The following is a 15,090-nucleotide window of genomic DNA, read 5'->3' as shown; positions in this document are numbered from 1 at the left end:
TATTTGTTCACCTGTTCTCTTATGATCTGCTTTTATCTGTTTTTCTTTTCTTGTTTTCTAAATTATTTTAGATGAGGCAAATTCGAGCAGAGATTGGTGCCGTGGCCAAAGCTGACGGGTACGAACCATATTTTTATATATATTAGTAATTCTTCAAATTGATTTCAATTTGTGGTTTCTTAGTTAAATATACTCTGCCTTTCAATTTCAGTTCTGCTGTGTTTGAGATGGGTAACACTAAAGTGATTGCTGCAGTATATGGCCCTAGAGAGGTACCGTTTAAGGCTTTAGCATTGAGTCTTTGTTTAAGATGTTTAATTTGCAAGATAAGTACGTTTTCAAGTTATTGCTGTGAAATTTTGATTACTAATGATATATGCTCACTTGCAGGTCCAAAATAGGAGTCAACAAATGAATGACAAGGCCCTGGTAACACTCTTCTTTTTATGCTTTTTTCTTTAACTAGTTCTAAATGCATTCGTGATTTTTGTCTTTGTTTGTTTTCAGGTGCGATGCGAGTATAGCATGGCTAATTTTAGTACTGGGGATCGCATGAGAAAACCAAAGGGTGACAGGTAATTCTCTTTTTCTCTTTGGTTCATTCTAAAATTATGGGTCACCTAGTTTCTATACATTGCCATGATTTAATCTGTAGTATTTCCCATGAGGAAATCCACATGATTACATGTATAATTGACTTAATAGAATAATAGTGTTGTACTATAGTTTTTTATATGCATTGAAAAGTGTCCTTGGAAAATTTTTTGCAATTTAGATATAGAGGGTTGTAAAATCTGTATGCTCAGGGAACTGAATTTGGCTGGTTAAAAACAGGCTGGGATAATTTTTGAATGGCTAGATGTGTTCTCTGTTTGTAATTGATGAACCATAACCATGCCGAAGTGTCTTTCATGGTATACATAATTTTGAATTAGTTATGACTTCATTGACTTGTCTCTGGAAGTGGGTTCCTAAACCATGTAGAAGGTTTAGCATAAAAGAAGAGAAATACCTACGTACGTTTGGCTTCACTTGCAAATTAAGCTTTTCGTGAAGTGTGTTTTTTTTTTTTGCATGCGTGCTCTTATAATTGGGGTGAAGGATGAATTCCCTGTGGCTTAAGTGGGATTAGACAATCTGTGATTCTCACAAGCTTTATCTGCCTTTTAGCATGAATATCATTTTGCTGTCAATAGTAAATGCCAGATTGTGATGCTGCCTTTCAGATTATCTGTTTTCTTTGTGGCACTCTATTGCATTAATAGATGTTCAAATATAAGAACTACATCTCCTTGTAACCTTGTAATTATAAGAGAGCATTTTATTAATGAGTATTGACAATTGTTTGTTCCCTCTCCATCGTGGAAAATGATGCTTCTGTGGGTGGTTCTAAGGATTATAGACGCTGCATCACCAAATCAGAGTATAAAATTTGTATGTATGATCTTTTGCTTTCTTATTGATGTAAGTTTCCTTGCACTCAGGCGATCCACAGAGATATCTTTAGTTATTCGCCAGACCATGGAAGCTTGCATATTGACACATTTGATGCCTCGGTCTCAGGTTCTATTACAGCATATTGGGAACTTTTCGTACATGAGTGTGGTATTGCTAGTTTCTGTTCTGAAGGTTTGTTTGCTTATCTTGCAGATAGATATTTTTGTCCAAGTACTCCAAGCAGATGGAGGTAAGTTGAGATTTGACTGTGCACAATTATTATTCTTGGATGGTAATCAGCTCATTTTAATATTTTTCATGAATTCATGCTCCTTTCTAAACAACAACCCCCCCCCCCCCACCCTTCCTTCTCTCATAATTTTTTGCATGTGTGATAATGGCTGAGGGAATTTTACCAGTGGGCTTCTTTTTTCTTTTTTTTTTTATCCTTTCCTGCTTTCTTTTTAGACAAACAAAGGGTTCTAGGAAATCTACTATGTAATATAATAGGTTGAGAATTCAGCACACTTTCTTGTTTTGAGATACATCCTAGTATGTTTTTCTTGCCATTATTAAGCTGTGTTTGGTTAAGGGTTGTGCTGCACAATGTGCCCATAGAGTTGTGGACCTGCAGACATTTATTGTTCATAGAAAGGAAATATATGAGGATGTCCAGTAAAGCATATGTGAAAAAGTTGAAGAGCCTCTGAACTGGATGCTAGTTGAACATTTAATCAAGTCTGACCACAAATGTCATGTCGAATTCTATTCTTAATTTGGATTTTTTTTTTTTGGCAGGAACTAGGTCTGCATGTATCAATGCTGCAACTTTAGCCCTTGCAGATGCTGGGATCCCATTGCGGGATCTTGTTACTTCATGTAGTTCCGGGTACCTTAATAGCACTCCTCTGCTTGGTAAACTTACACACCTTTTGTTTTTCCCTTGCTTTCTTGGTACATCTAAAGTTTTTGCTTTCCAAATGAATTCTTATTTGGAGAATTGTCATGTGAACAGATTTGAACTACGTGGAAGATAGTGCTGGAGGTCCTGATGTCACTGTAGGGTTTCTCCCTAAGTTGGACAAAGTGACCCTTCTTCAGGTTATATCTGAAAGTTTGTTCTCATTTATTCTTCTCTCTACCTCTTATAGGTTTAGAATTCCTTCTTGTTTGAAATTTTGGGCTCAATCAGTGCTTTTGTGGTTTTAAAATTTTTTAAATATGGATTTTAGAACAGCTCAGAGCCTCAGATATAAAGAAATTAAGTTTTTTCTCTCCCTCTCTCTCCACTTTAATTATTTGCATGCACTTCTATCCCCACCCCTGCCTAACAATTGCTGAACTACTTTTGGCCAAGGTTCATCCAAGATCCTTCTCCCAAGGCTGGTTGGCCTTAGGGATTTTGAATGTTTAGAGCTGGTTGTAATATATCTTGATGGATTATACTATTATCCACATGGCCAACCTGAGTATTGGGGATTAGGCTTACTGGTTCTGGGTTTTCTGATTAATTGTATTATTGATGTTTCTGATACAGTTTTTGCAATGTTTTTGAAGCGCAAAACTTGTTACCTTTATGTTTTTTGAATTTTTTGCAATTTTTGTGAAGTGTAAGGTTAAATGGTTTAATTTATTTGGTCGATTCAATGCACCTCTATTACTTTGCCATTAAGGTTTTTCCTTGTTCGATTTAGATCAAGGTCAAAGATTTCTTTTTGGATGACTCATTTGTTGTGTTCTTAAGCAGATGGATTCTAAGTTACCAATAGACATTTTTGAAAACGTCATGCAACTTGCAATTGAAGGCTGCAAAGCAGTAGCAAATTACATTCGAGAAGTAAGAACGTTTTTCTTGCAGCCAATGATAATGCTGCCTTCTTATTTTTTTGATTTTGTTTGAACTTGTTAGGTTTTTCTTTCTCTTAGTACAGTCATAAGGAGTTTATAGGGATTTTCTATTGGTTTGTTTGGCAGATACTGCTAGAGAATACCAAGCAACTAGAGTATCGTCGGGGTCTATAGTTTATAAACAAGGTAAGAAACTAAAAATCCTTCCTTGATTGTCATTGCAACTAGACACATATATTTTGCAGGTCCTAAATTTGGAACTGCAGGTATCTCCTCTCTGACGTTGGTCCTCAGAAACTACAGCTTGGCCTGATCATCGTTAGGCTTCCATTGCTTCAGTGTGGATTTGGGAATCCCCATATCCAATTAAAGGCAACCATATATATATATTTTTTCTTTCTTTCTAGGGAAAAGGGGGATTACAAAGGTGGGTCGTTCCCACAAGCAACCATATTCTTGTTTCAACTCTTAGTGGTTCCCTGGTTGTGGTGGGGAGTGTGTGGGAAAGCATTTCTGCCTAATTTTTGGACTCAGCTCTTGGAAATCCTGCTTTTTTTTCTTGTGTTTGGCCATACATTGAGCTTCTTTTTAGTATTTAAACCATAAACTGAATTGGTATCATATAGAATCTTGATCTAAACTTGTTTACTTGTTAGTACTGAACCATTATGGTAAATGGAATTTACCTTGAGAGTTGGTGAAAATGTTAATTGAAAACACAATTAAAAAGACGCCTCCGCTTTGTGGGTGGACTAACTAGGAGAATCGTTTTCCAGTTGGGAGGCCTTGTTCGAGTTTCCACAGCCAAGCAACTTATGACATTATCTAATGCTTGAGCCTAAGGTTGATGAGTCGTTTTAGTACGATGTTACGTCTAGTTAATGGGTTGAGTGTACTGGGTTTCTTCTTGCTATATATATATATAAAGGAAAAAAATGCATTTTACTCATATATATATATAGGAAAAAAAAGCAATTTACTCTTTAAAATTTTACCCATTTTTAACACTTTTGATTTCAATATTAAAAAATTGTCAATGTTTGCCATTTGTTACTCAAGTCCATCTTCTCTGATGAAAATTTAAAAAACCAAAAAAGAAAAAGAAAAAATTTGAGGTTCTCATTGGTCCAAAGGGTGGCTAAGCCGTCTTTATTCGGTTGGCTTGGGGTGTCTCATTAGGCCGAAAGGGTGGCTTGGCAACTTCCAAAGACGGGCCTTGCTTGGCAAATTGCTCTATGGCCCATGCAAGTAGTTTGGCTATTGGAGTGGTTTTGACCGCCCCTAAAATTTTTTATGTTTTATTTTTCAGTGTCTGTTCTTTTTTTCAACTTATTTTTAATTATCTTTTAAGGACATTTTTGAGATATTTGTCTTTTAAGGGCAATATTAACAATTTCAAAAACTTTGTTGGGGTATATAAAGCCAATTTTTAAACATTGGAGAGAAAAGTGAAGAGTGATAAAACTTTGGGGACTAAAATGTATTATTCTCTTTACATTAAGAGCCATGTTACAAAACTATCTTTAAACAATTTTTTTGACGATCTTTTTTTACAAATTTAATAAATCAACCATTAGATTTGTAAGCTTATATGGACTCTAAACAAATTTAGAGGTGGATTCATCTATTCACTATGAAAATGGTTAAAAGAGAATGACTTATATTGTTTATCTTAAATTAATAAGAAAAAGTAAAATTAATTAATTAATTAAAAGACATGTTACACATTATTCTTTTAACTATCTTTTTGCAAATTCACTATTTAAATTTGTGGACTCACATGTGGGTCATTGGTCCCATATATTGTACAAAAATAAGTGAAAAATGAGATAAAGAATGATTTTTATCATATCTCATTAATTAATTAATATTCTATTATTGCATCCATTAACCTCATCCTAATATGAGAGAGATGGTAGAACTAGAAGACTGAAGGAGTGAAGGGATAGATGAGATAACTCGTGGCTAGCAGCAAACTGGAAAGCCTTTCCACATAAGAAGGACAATTTAAAGGCCCTTCTTCAAAAGCCCAGTTCTCCTCTTATATGTTTTAGAACTTGTTTGGGATTGCGTTTGAGAAATAAAGCTTTTAAGTCAAAAATAGTTTTTGGGCAAAAGTTTTATTTTTAAACTTTTGCCAAAAGTGCGTTTTGGTCATTTTTAAGCTTTTTTGGACCCTTAAAAGCGCTTTTAATTTTTTTACCAAACGAATACTTTTTTCTTCAGATAAATTTTTAAATATTAAAAGTACTTTAAAATTCTTAAAACGCAATCCTAAACCGGCCTTTATCCTTTTCGAATAGAAGCCTATCACAGTTTTCAGAATCGAGATCCTCCGTGCATCATCCACATTAAATCCCAAGACCCAAAGGCTTCCACGTCACTTCCACCATTACTGATCTACTACTGTTCATGCATTCGGTATTCCGTAGGTCCTACACGGAATAGGCTTACTTGCGGTTTCTTAAGGCAAAGGGAATGGTTTGTGGGCCCACGTTTGCTTTTTGGCCTCTTCTTCACGCTCTTCCTTACGTTATATTTATTTACACATATTCAGCCGGCATATTGAGAGAATCCCAACTCGTGGGTCCCACCTTGCCATGCACCAATTTCCTTTCTCATGTTTTGTCTTCTTGTGCCATTTCATCTTGAAAAATATTAGGTGTTCTTTTAATGTTCTCTCAACTGTGATTTGCCTTTTAAAATTATCATTGAATTTTAGATTATTATTATTGACTTTTAATCTATTGGTAATTTTAAAAGTCATATCACAATTAAGAGGACACCAAAAAAAAAAAAAAAAAACACTAAAAAAACATCAAGCATTTTCCTTTCTTTCTTATGTATGAATTTTTCCCTTCTGGCTTGTATTGATCTTTGTCACTCATGGCCGGCCACACGTAAGGTTTTCTTTTTCTTCAATTTTTTTTTAATTTTTTAATTTTTTATTTCTCAATTCTTTCTACTTATATATATACAGCCCCGGCTTGAATTCTTTTTTTTTTTTTTTCCTACAATATTGCTTGCATTATAAAATTTTTGTAAGCTCACATTTAATAATTAAACGATATTTCACAATTTAAATATAAAATGCAATTATTATAAAATAAAATATAATAATGCTTATTTTAATAGAGAAAATAGGCACACTTTAGCTATTATCACTTACGATGTGTCATTCCTAAAGGTGATGCACTCAAGATAATACAAGGTCTTCAAATAGAAGACCTTTCATAGCGGTGGTATAGTAATTTGATTGAGGATTCAAAAATTATTTTGAATAGTCTCTAATCTTGGTCTATGATACACACAAGGAAATCTAATATGGCGGCCAATCATTTGGCAAAGTTAGCACTTCAAAATCTTGTAGACGTAATTTAGATGGAAGAATATCTAATGTTCTTTCATGACATTGTAGTTGCTGAATGTAGTATGGTTTAATTTTTATGACTGAAATTTTGTAAAAGTAAAAAATAAAAATAAAAATAAAATAGCAATACCAAAATTACATTTTTATTTACCATACGAACGTGACAAAAAAGGATTTCTAGAACCACCGTCAACTCTAATTGAATATGATTAAAAAAAAATAATAATAAACGCCAGTAGTAGTTTGTGAGGACTATATAACACAGACTCACAATACCCACCAATGCTTAGTTTAATGAGGTCCAGAATTTCTCCTTGGAATCAAGCCAAAAAAAAAAAAAAAAAAAAAACAGTTTGGCGTGGCAATGAACTTTCTCTTCCATAGTATAATTGGCTAATTGCCACGAACTTTCTCTTCCATACCTTGTCAAAGAATTGTGAGCGAAGTCATGATCTCATTAATGCAATTCACTTTGGATTAAAAAAAAAAAAATTAATGCAATTGACACTCCACCGACAAAATAACAAGAGAAATAACAAGAGAAATGTTATTTAGCATTCCTTTACTTTCTCTATCCCAACGACAAAATAACAAGAGAAATGTTATTTAATATTTTTTCAGTATTTTTTTTAGTATTCTCAATTGATGTGGCATGTTTAATCTACCATTTTTTTTTTTATAATTAAGATTAATTTAAGGGTAGATCAGACATGCCACACTAGCTGAAAACACTATACGTGCGTCATTCAATATACCAATATATTGGCATTTTCAAGGATATATATATTTTTGGATTATTAATAATTTCTTGATTCTATGAACTCTTGAAATGAACAGTACTCCATCATCAGAGGAAAAACAAGCACTCAATTACTAGATAGAAAGAAATTACAAGTTGGAGCAGGATATATAGGCTTTCACTAACCAATCACTTTATAAGCCATAATATAAAAGAAACAAGTTCTAACACTTATTGCAAAAACCCTAACAACCTTAAAGCAAACAAAAAAAAACTCAGGGTTCGGTGGTGAAATCTTCTCCAAAAATAAAACCTTGTTTTTGCACTCCAATTATGAGGAACGTTCCTTTGCTGGTATTCAGCTCATAAAAATTGATGACATCTCCTTTCCTTAAATTCTTCTTACGAGCAAAGTCGCTCCATTGGGTGGGATGAGATCTTTGATCAGAACTTTAAAAAAAAACAACTTTCCAAGGCTTCTTTTCCTTGGTGTCATAAAGAGTAACATCCATTCTGGTCTCTGCACCTTCATTAATTGAAGGAAAACCAAAATCAGGGGAAAAGAATATGTCCTCATAATCCTTCGGTATATAAACTTTATGGCCAGTGTCACTCTCTGACAAAGTCTTCCAAAACAGCTCACGTTGAGATACAAAATCCCTATAAATGCATTTGGAACATACTTCTGTGTTTCCATGCTCTTCACATCTACTTGCAGCCATGGTTAAATTCACGTTCGAACTAGTTTTGTCTTCTTTCTGCAAGTCTGAGTCAAAATCAAAAGATATACCCAGAAAATATATATATATATATAATAATAATAATAATTCATTTAAAAGAGTCAAAAGCAAATCCAAGACAAAAATTCAACATAAAAGTAATTTTATCTTAATAATTTATGTTATATACCATAATCCTCACGGATAAATCAGGTTATATATATAGTAAAAAGTACTTACAGGGAAACAAAATATTGTCCACTGCAGTTTGGTTCCTTTCTGCTCCGCCAAGAATAGAAACTAGAAAGCAATTAATTAGTACTAACGCACAGATGCATGCTGGTATATATAACATTGTGCCTGATGGCAACTTATTGTGGAAAGATCCACCTTTGAGCTTGATGGCTACTTAATTGTCCTAACAAGTATTAGATCCACTTTTGAGCTTGATGGCGTTTGGCGACTTAATTGTCCCAAGAAGTATTAGAGATCCACATTTGAGCTTGATGGCGACTTAATTGTTTGAAGAAGTAGCAAAGACCGACGTTTGAACTTGGTAGCGACTTATTGGTGTGATGATCAGGCGTTTTCACATGAAGCGTTTTGGTGTTCAAATTTGATGTGGTAAACTATTATTAGAAGGCACAAAAGGCATGTTTGCGCTAGATCTCTGATTCTCTATAGAAGTTAAACTAATTATTGAAAGCAATAGTCAGAGGTGTGCTTCGAGTGAGGAGGAATTGTCCATATGCATGGTTCCTCAAATAAAACTAATATATTTAAATAAAATTGCGAAAAAGAAATTCTAAGCGCAAAAATATGTAAAATAAAATGCTCTCCTCTAATTGAAAAAAAAAAGACCCTCCCACTTAGATTAATTGTTTTTCTTATATTTATTATTTGAGGGTATTTCCATTCTTTTATGCCTAAAAAATGTATATTTCGTCTAATTTAATTATCTTAACCAACTGAATGTTTTTTTTTTTTTTTGGGTCAACAAAGTTCCTCTAAGCTGCTGATGGAGAGAACTTTTTTTTTCAACCATCTGAAGCCTTCATTTGTAAATAGTGATGTCCTTTTTGATAAAAAAAGAAATCTCTCGAAAAACTTCCACATTTAAGAATTTGCTCCTTTATCCCTTATAAGACAAGGATGAAGTTAAAATCTACGATGGTCTACAGGCCCATGTGAATTTATCCATTTATTCAGTTGGTCGTTGAAAGCTTAAAGAGGCTAATTCAAGCAAAAATGATTTGATTCTCTAACCTGACACTTCCACCAGTTAATACAACCGTGATTCGATCTTGAGACCAAATAGGTGTCAGGGGTGTACAAGAGGGACAATTATTAACCACTACTAACCGCTAACTGAATAATCGTATAATAAGAAATAATTGCAACCGAATAACTGCTTAGGCCGGTTGTGGTTATCGATTATAGGCATTTAGAAATTTGTTTAATAACCAGGTAATCATATTTATTATTATTATTATTGTTGTTGTTGTTGAGACAGTTGTCAATCCTGATAGCAACTCGATTCAAAGGCCTGCTAAGAAAGAAAAAAGATCAGCAGTGACAGACCGCGAAGTGGGGGATATGGCGGTTGTGCCACCTCCAATGCCTGAGTAAGAATTTGAGTAATTTAGTTAATAAGAAATAATAATAATTGAGAATGAGTAAGGATAGATTTCATAGTCCTCTCTAGAGAGGTATTATGGTATTCTAAAGACCTACGCATAACTGCATGATTTGGGGGCGGACCAGGTGATGACACATACGTTTAGAAATGTGTGTTTGGCAGCTTAGTGGGTCGTGGCCTTTAAACCATAGTAGGCCCTTTATTTGGGCCTGCTGGAAATATTTGGTATCAACAATTATTATTATTAAAATTGTTAAAAAATTACATAAAAACCAATACACGGAGTTCAATCTCATCCTTGGAGCTTGGTTAAAGCAGTTCTACGAAAGAATAATCTGAGGGATTGTGACTAGAAAAAAGAATAAATTGAGGATAATTATGAGCAGTGCTCCTCTTAAAATTTTTTCATGAGCATGTAGTGTATATATCATAAATTCGAATAAAATAGATGTGTTTGTAGGCTAGAAGAAGATGGTGAAGCTGTGGAAATAATGGAGTAAAAGTCGAGAATCTGGAGTGCATATAATGAAATTTGATCATTGAAGTTGATTTCAATCGAGTAAAGTGTATTTTAATTGAAAATTTAGTTGGCGGTTTCGGTAGTTTGAATGGACGCCAAGCCATTTCATAGCATTTCCATTAAACCAATCAAGTGTCTATCATATCATAAAGTATTATGATAATATATTATGAAATATGAACAATGTTTCTCCTTTGAATTAACAAATTTGAAGTTTTATATTGAAGACAAAAATAATGAAATTACTTATGAAAGCTGGTTTATAACCGGTCTTCAATAACCACATAATCATTAGTTGCGGTTAAACCGGCCTAGCAGTTGCAGTTATGAGGAAATAACCGCAACTGATTGTACACTTTTAATAAGCGTACGCATAGTTCAAAAAATAGACCAAAGTCTTTTGGGGTGGTCTCAGCCACCCCCACTTGGTCACATGGGGTGGCCCAACTACCTACATTAGTCATCGGGGTGATTTTGGCCTTTTTTCTTTTTTTTTTTTTAAAAAAAAAAATTTCGTTTTATCTTTTTTTTTTAGGGGTATTTTGGAGACATTTGCCCCTAAAACCCACGTGCAACACGTGGATAAATTTCCTTAAGAGAAGACGGACTTACGTAACGAATGGACAACATTAATAATTTCAAAAACTTGATTGAAATACATTGTCAATTTTTAAATATTAAAGACAAAAAAAAAAAAATGAAAGTAAAACTTTAGAGAGGTAAAATATATTTTTCCTGGAGAGATTGACATTCAACAAACAGAAGCTTAGATAGTGATTTTAGGCCATATTGGCATTGGAAATCTCGGAAGAATAATTGTCCCCTTGTAAATCTTTTAGCAGTTCTTAAAATGACTAGATGAGGTTCATATTCTCCATAATGACTAGATGGTCCATATTCTCCATATATATATATATATATATCTTAACTCAAATTATTTAATTAAACGGGCTAAACCCCTCAATTCTAACATATATATCTTAACTCAAATTATTTAATTAAACGGGCAAAACCCCTCAATTCTAACTAGTTAATTTTGTATTGAGTTTATAACAAGTTCTCATGTCATATTAAAAAGGAAAAACTTTATTTTAGACTCCTTTAACTACTGCGCGTTTTGAGAAAACCTCAAAAAATTTAAAAAACTCTTAATTTAACCCAATGAGCTTTCAATTTGATTCAATTGACCCTCATCTCTCCTGGTGACGTAGACGGGTCTCGGCCAGAGACCCAAAGTTGGGTCACGGCCGCAACCCAGCATGGGTTAGGAGACCCACGCAAGTCTGGCCGTGACCCAGTGTGGGTCACAACCTAACCCAGTGTTGGTCTGACCTAACCCACGGGTCACAAGGTGTCACCTTGGACCCATTTTTTCATTTTTTTTTTTTTTAAAAAAAAACGAAAAGCAAAGGGTAATTTGGTCTTTTTAGGCCAAATTAATTTCGTCTTTCAGTGATCTAAAGTGAAGGTCCTCCTATTAAAAATTGCCAACGATCTTTCCCTTGCCCAAATATCCATCTCTCTCCATTATTCCTTTTAAAGATAATGGATGTATTCTAGTCCCTCTCTGATGAGACCCTGAAGGGGGAGGAATGGAGGAATGGATTTCCTCCCCCCTTTTTTGTTCTTTCTTTCGTCTTCTTTGCTATGGTTTTATTGTGGAACCCAGAAGCAGTGTTGAAATTCAGAAACAGTAGTAGCCATCCCTTTCACGTCGTCTTTTGGCTTCTCCTCGCACTTGGGTTTCGTCGATATTTTGCTGAGAAACTCAGATCGACTACTTGTGTTGCCGATCTACTCTTTTGCCGTTGGCTCAAGCTCGTACGCGCCACTACACATTCTTCTCCCCAGTGCCACTGTGCCCTATAGACACCAGACTTTCTCTCTCTTCTTTTTGGCATGCGTCAGATGTGGTTCGTGTAAGCCAAAGTGTGGATCGTGTTGATCTCACGCACCGGTTTTCCTCCTCCATTTTCTTGCTATTGATGTTGGTTTTCTTTGTTTTGTTGTGTTATCCCGACCTTTGAATTGAGGAGTGGTAGTTTCGGTGTGAGGGGTTTGTCTCACAGCCGGGTCAATAAAGCTTGTTTATTTAGGGATAAGACTTACTCATGTATTCAGATTTAGTTTGCCTAGAGCAAATATGCCCCTTAAATGAAGTGTGCACATGAGTTGGGTCGGAGGAGGTACATACGTTTTTTATTGTTAAATTTTCAGTGTGTCTACGATATTGTACTTTTCATAGTTTTAGCTATGTTTCTCTGTAAGAGCTTTATGCTTTAGATTTTATTATGGAATGAAAATGAAAAAAAAAAAAAAAAAAAAGAAGATAATGGATGCATTGTCTTCTAAATATCTTGTTTAAATTAGTGAAATTTATGAATTGTTACGAATTTTTGTAGTTGATTGATGGTTTTTATTGTTGTTATTATGCAACTCTAAATATAAGAAATAACCATGCTTAGAGGCATGAGTTTACGACGATGATGTTACTTGACTATATAACAAGTAACGTCATCGTCGTAAACTCATTCCTCTAAACATGGTTATATATATATATAATGCGTTTTAATGATATATAGGTATGATAATTATCTGATGGCATGAAGCTAAAAAGAATATATAAAAATACTCGTGAATTTTAAATTTTTAACAATAATTTAAATATTCCTTTATTTTGAAAAGAAATGAAAAATATACCTTGTAAAAACTTTTTTGTTAGTTATTGTCACCAAGAATAATAATTTATAAGACAACCAATCAAAAATCAAATATAAGTGCGTGACAAGAGATGGAAACAATAAGGGAAAAGTCCACCCATCCCTCTCAAACTACCATCTAATTGTCAATGTCCATTCTAAACTTTTAATTGAAACAATATCCCCTAAATCACCAAAAATTGGCAATATCCCTCCAAATAAAGAAAATACCCTTAATAAAAAATTAAGGAAAAAATCAACATACCCGCCTCCCACTACCACCCAATGACCCAATTGATAATGTATTCTCAAAACTTTAAATTGTGACAATATCTCATAAACTACCAAAAAATTGACAACTTAAAGGATAGAATAAAGAAAAAAATGATCATAATTTTTTTTTTAAAAATAAAATAAGACAAAAATACTCCAATAAATTCAAAAAAAAAAAAAAAAAACTTAAAGGTAAAAAATGATTTTTTTTTTTAATTTTCCACACCTTGTTTTTTTTTTTTTTTGGAATTTTTTTAAGGGTATTTTCATCACTGGGGGAGAGACATTGACAATTTGTGATAGTTTGAGGGGAAACATTGAAAGTTTAGAAAAGACATTGTCAATTGAGTGGTAATTTGAATGGGTAAGTAAACTTTCCCCAAAAACAAAAACTAAAAATTAAAAAATTAAATAAAAATGGAGAGGAAATTTTAAATGTTTTTTTAAAGAAAAAAATTAATTAATTTTTTTTTAAATTTTGTTTTGTTTTGTTTTGTTTTTTTTCCAATTTATAGGGGTATTTTTGACAAAAATTTATGATTATTTTTGTCTTTTTGCTGGCATTGGGAGAACATTGACAATTTTTTGATTGTTTGAAGGGACATTGTCCTAATTGAAAGTTTGGTGGGAACATTCTCAATTGAATGGTAGTTTTAAGGGGGGGAGGGAGTATGTGGACCTTTTCCTTTCATAATCAAGGGGGCTAGTAAACCATAGGGACTTAAGGGTATACATGCAAATACGGTTATTTGTAATATTTGCAGCGACATCCGCAAAATGTGAATATCCCATTTTGATATTTGCATCTTCATCCGCATAATATTTTTAGAGATATAAAAGGGGCTCAGTCGAATCCAACTTTTGTTAACATATGTTTTGATTTTTGTCTATTTTTTTAAATTTCAATTTTGAATCTGACATAACTCTCATGTGGCTTTGTGCCACGTATGTAAAAATTGGGTCTTAGATGGTGCTCAATTGAACTCCTATCATATCTCATATTTTTATTAACCATATTTGTGTTGTTATTGCAATTATTATTTGCTATCCGCATATTAAGTAATGGGTTTTTTTAGCCTATTTTAGTATTTTTGGCCTTTTTTGGGTCTCTATTAGGACTTATTTTAAATGATTTTGAAAATAATTTAGGCCAATTTTTTGTGTTTTGTGCTTGTTTTAATTTTTTTTAACCCTTAATATTTCAAAAATATATTAATTGAGAGCTGCTGGGCATTTCAACATTTTTTAAAAAAATTTATTTTCGCAAATAATCTGGACCCCACATTCAGTTATATATATATATATATTGAATTGACCAGATCATTTGGGAAAAGGAACTTGAGAAAAAGTATTAGGATGTCTAGTATTATCCATATTAATTTCACATTACTTTTGAAAACAATGTAAACATAACTGATACCAAATCCTTAATACTAAAATGACGTGGTTTTGGTAAATTTATTATATATAAAATACATGTGGATGCAGTTAAATATCATTTCTCATTATATATAGAGGGTACGTAGACCCTAAAACTTTATCTATATCCACATGTACAGTCTGTACAGATACTGAATAACAAATAGCATCCGCTCGAATCTAAATCCCAAAACCACAAGCTTATAGGTTATAAGAGTAAGCGTCCACCGTTCCAAAATCTTCCTTTCCATGGTGTAAAGTCTAGGCTTTAACCTCTAAACAATATTTAAATCCAACAAAATTAACACGGAAGGCAAAATAATTTTTAATAAACATAATCTGCCGGCTGATGCGGTCAAGACTAATGAACATTGTAGATGGAATAATTACAGGTACAAATATTTATTGTTTCATCATGTTCTCAACG

General features: G+C 33.3%; 1 protein-coding gene across 1 annotated transcript; it reads left to right on the top strand.

Annotated features, from left to right (window-relative positions):
- The first annotated feature begins 7 nt into the window (after positions 1 to 7).
- Positions 8 to 3,906, top strand: LOC132187435 (exosome complex component RRP41 homolog). The gene is made up of 11 exons (XM_059601746.1): positions 8 to 118; positions 212 to 272; positions 391 to 429; positions 508 to 575; positions 1,485 to 1,563; positions 1,651 to 1,687; positions 2,236 to 2,352; positions 2,453 to 2,538; positions 3,185 to 3,274; positions 3,412 to 3,471; positions 3,552 to 3,906. Exons 1-10 carry the CDS (start codon positions 72 to 74, stop codon positions 3,457 to 3,459), a joined length of 672 nt encoding a protein of 223 aa, XP_059457729.1. The 5' UTR covers positions 8 to 71; the 3' UTR covers positions 3,460 to 3,471; positions 3,552 to 3,906.
- Positions 3,907 to 15,090: the final 11,184 nt, after the last annotated feature.

Source organism: Corylus avellana, chromosome ca7, assembly GCF_901000735.1.
Source record: "Corylus avellana chromosome ca7, CavTom2PMs-1.0".
NCBI lineage: Eukaryota > Viridiplantae > Streptophyta > Magnoliopsida > Fagales > Betulaceae > Corylus > Corylus avellana.
This window is presented reverse-complemented; position numbering and strand designations above follow the sequence as displayed.

What these genes read in the sequence shown, in the direction of transcription:
- LOC132187435 (XM_059601746.1), top strand. Translation starts at nt 72, where the DNA reads ATGAGGCAAATTCGAGCAGAGATTGGTGCCGTGGCCAAAGCTGACGG. An exon ending in AAATGAATGACAAGGCCCTG is followed by an intron (nt 430 to 507) that starts GTAACACTCTTC and finishes GTTTGTTTTCAG; the next exon opens with GTGCGATGCGAGTATAGCAT. An exon ending in TAGCAAATTACATTCGAGAA is followed by an intron (nt 3,275 to 3,411) that starts GTAAGAACGTTT and finishes TTTGTTTGGCAG; the next exon opens with ATACTGCTAGAGAATACCAA.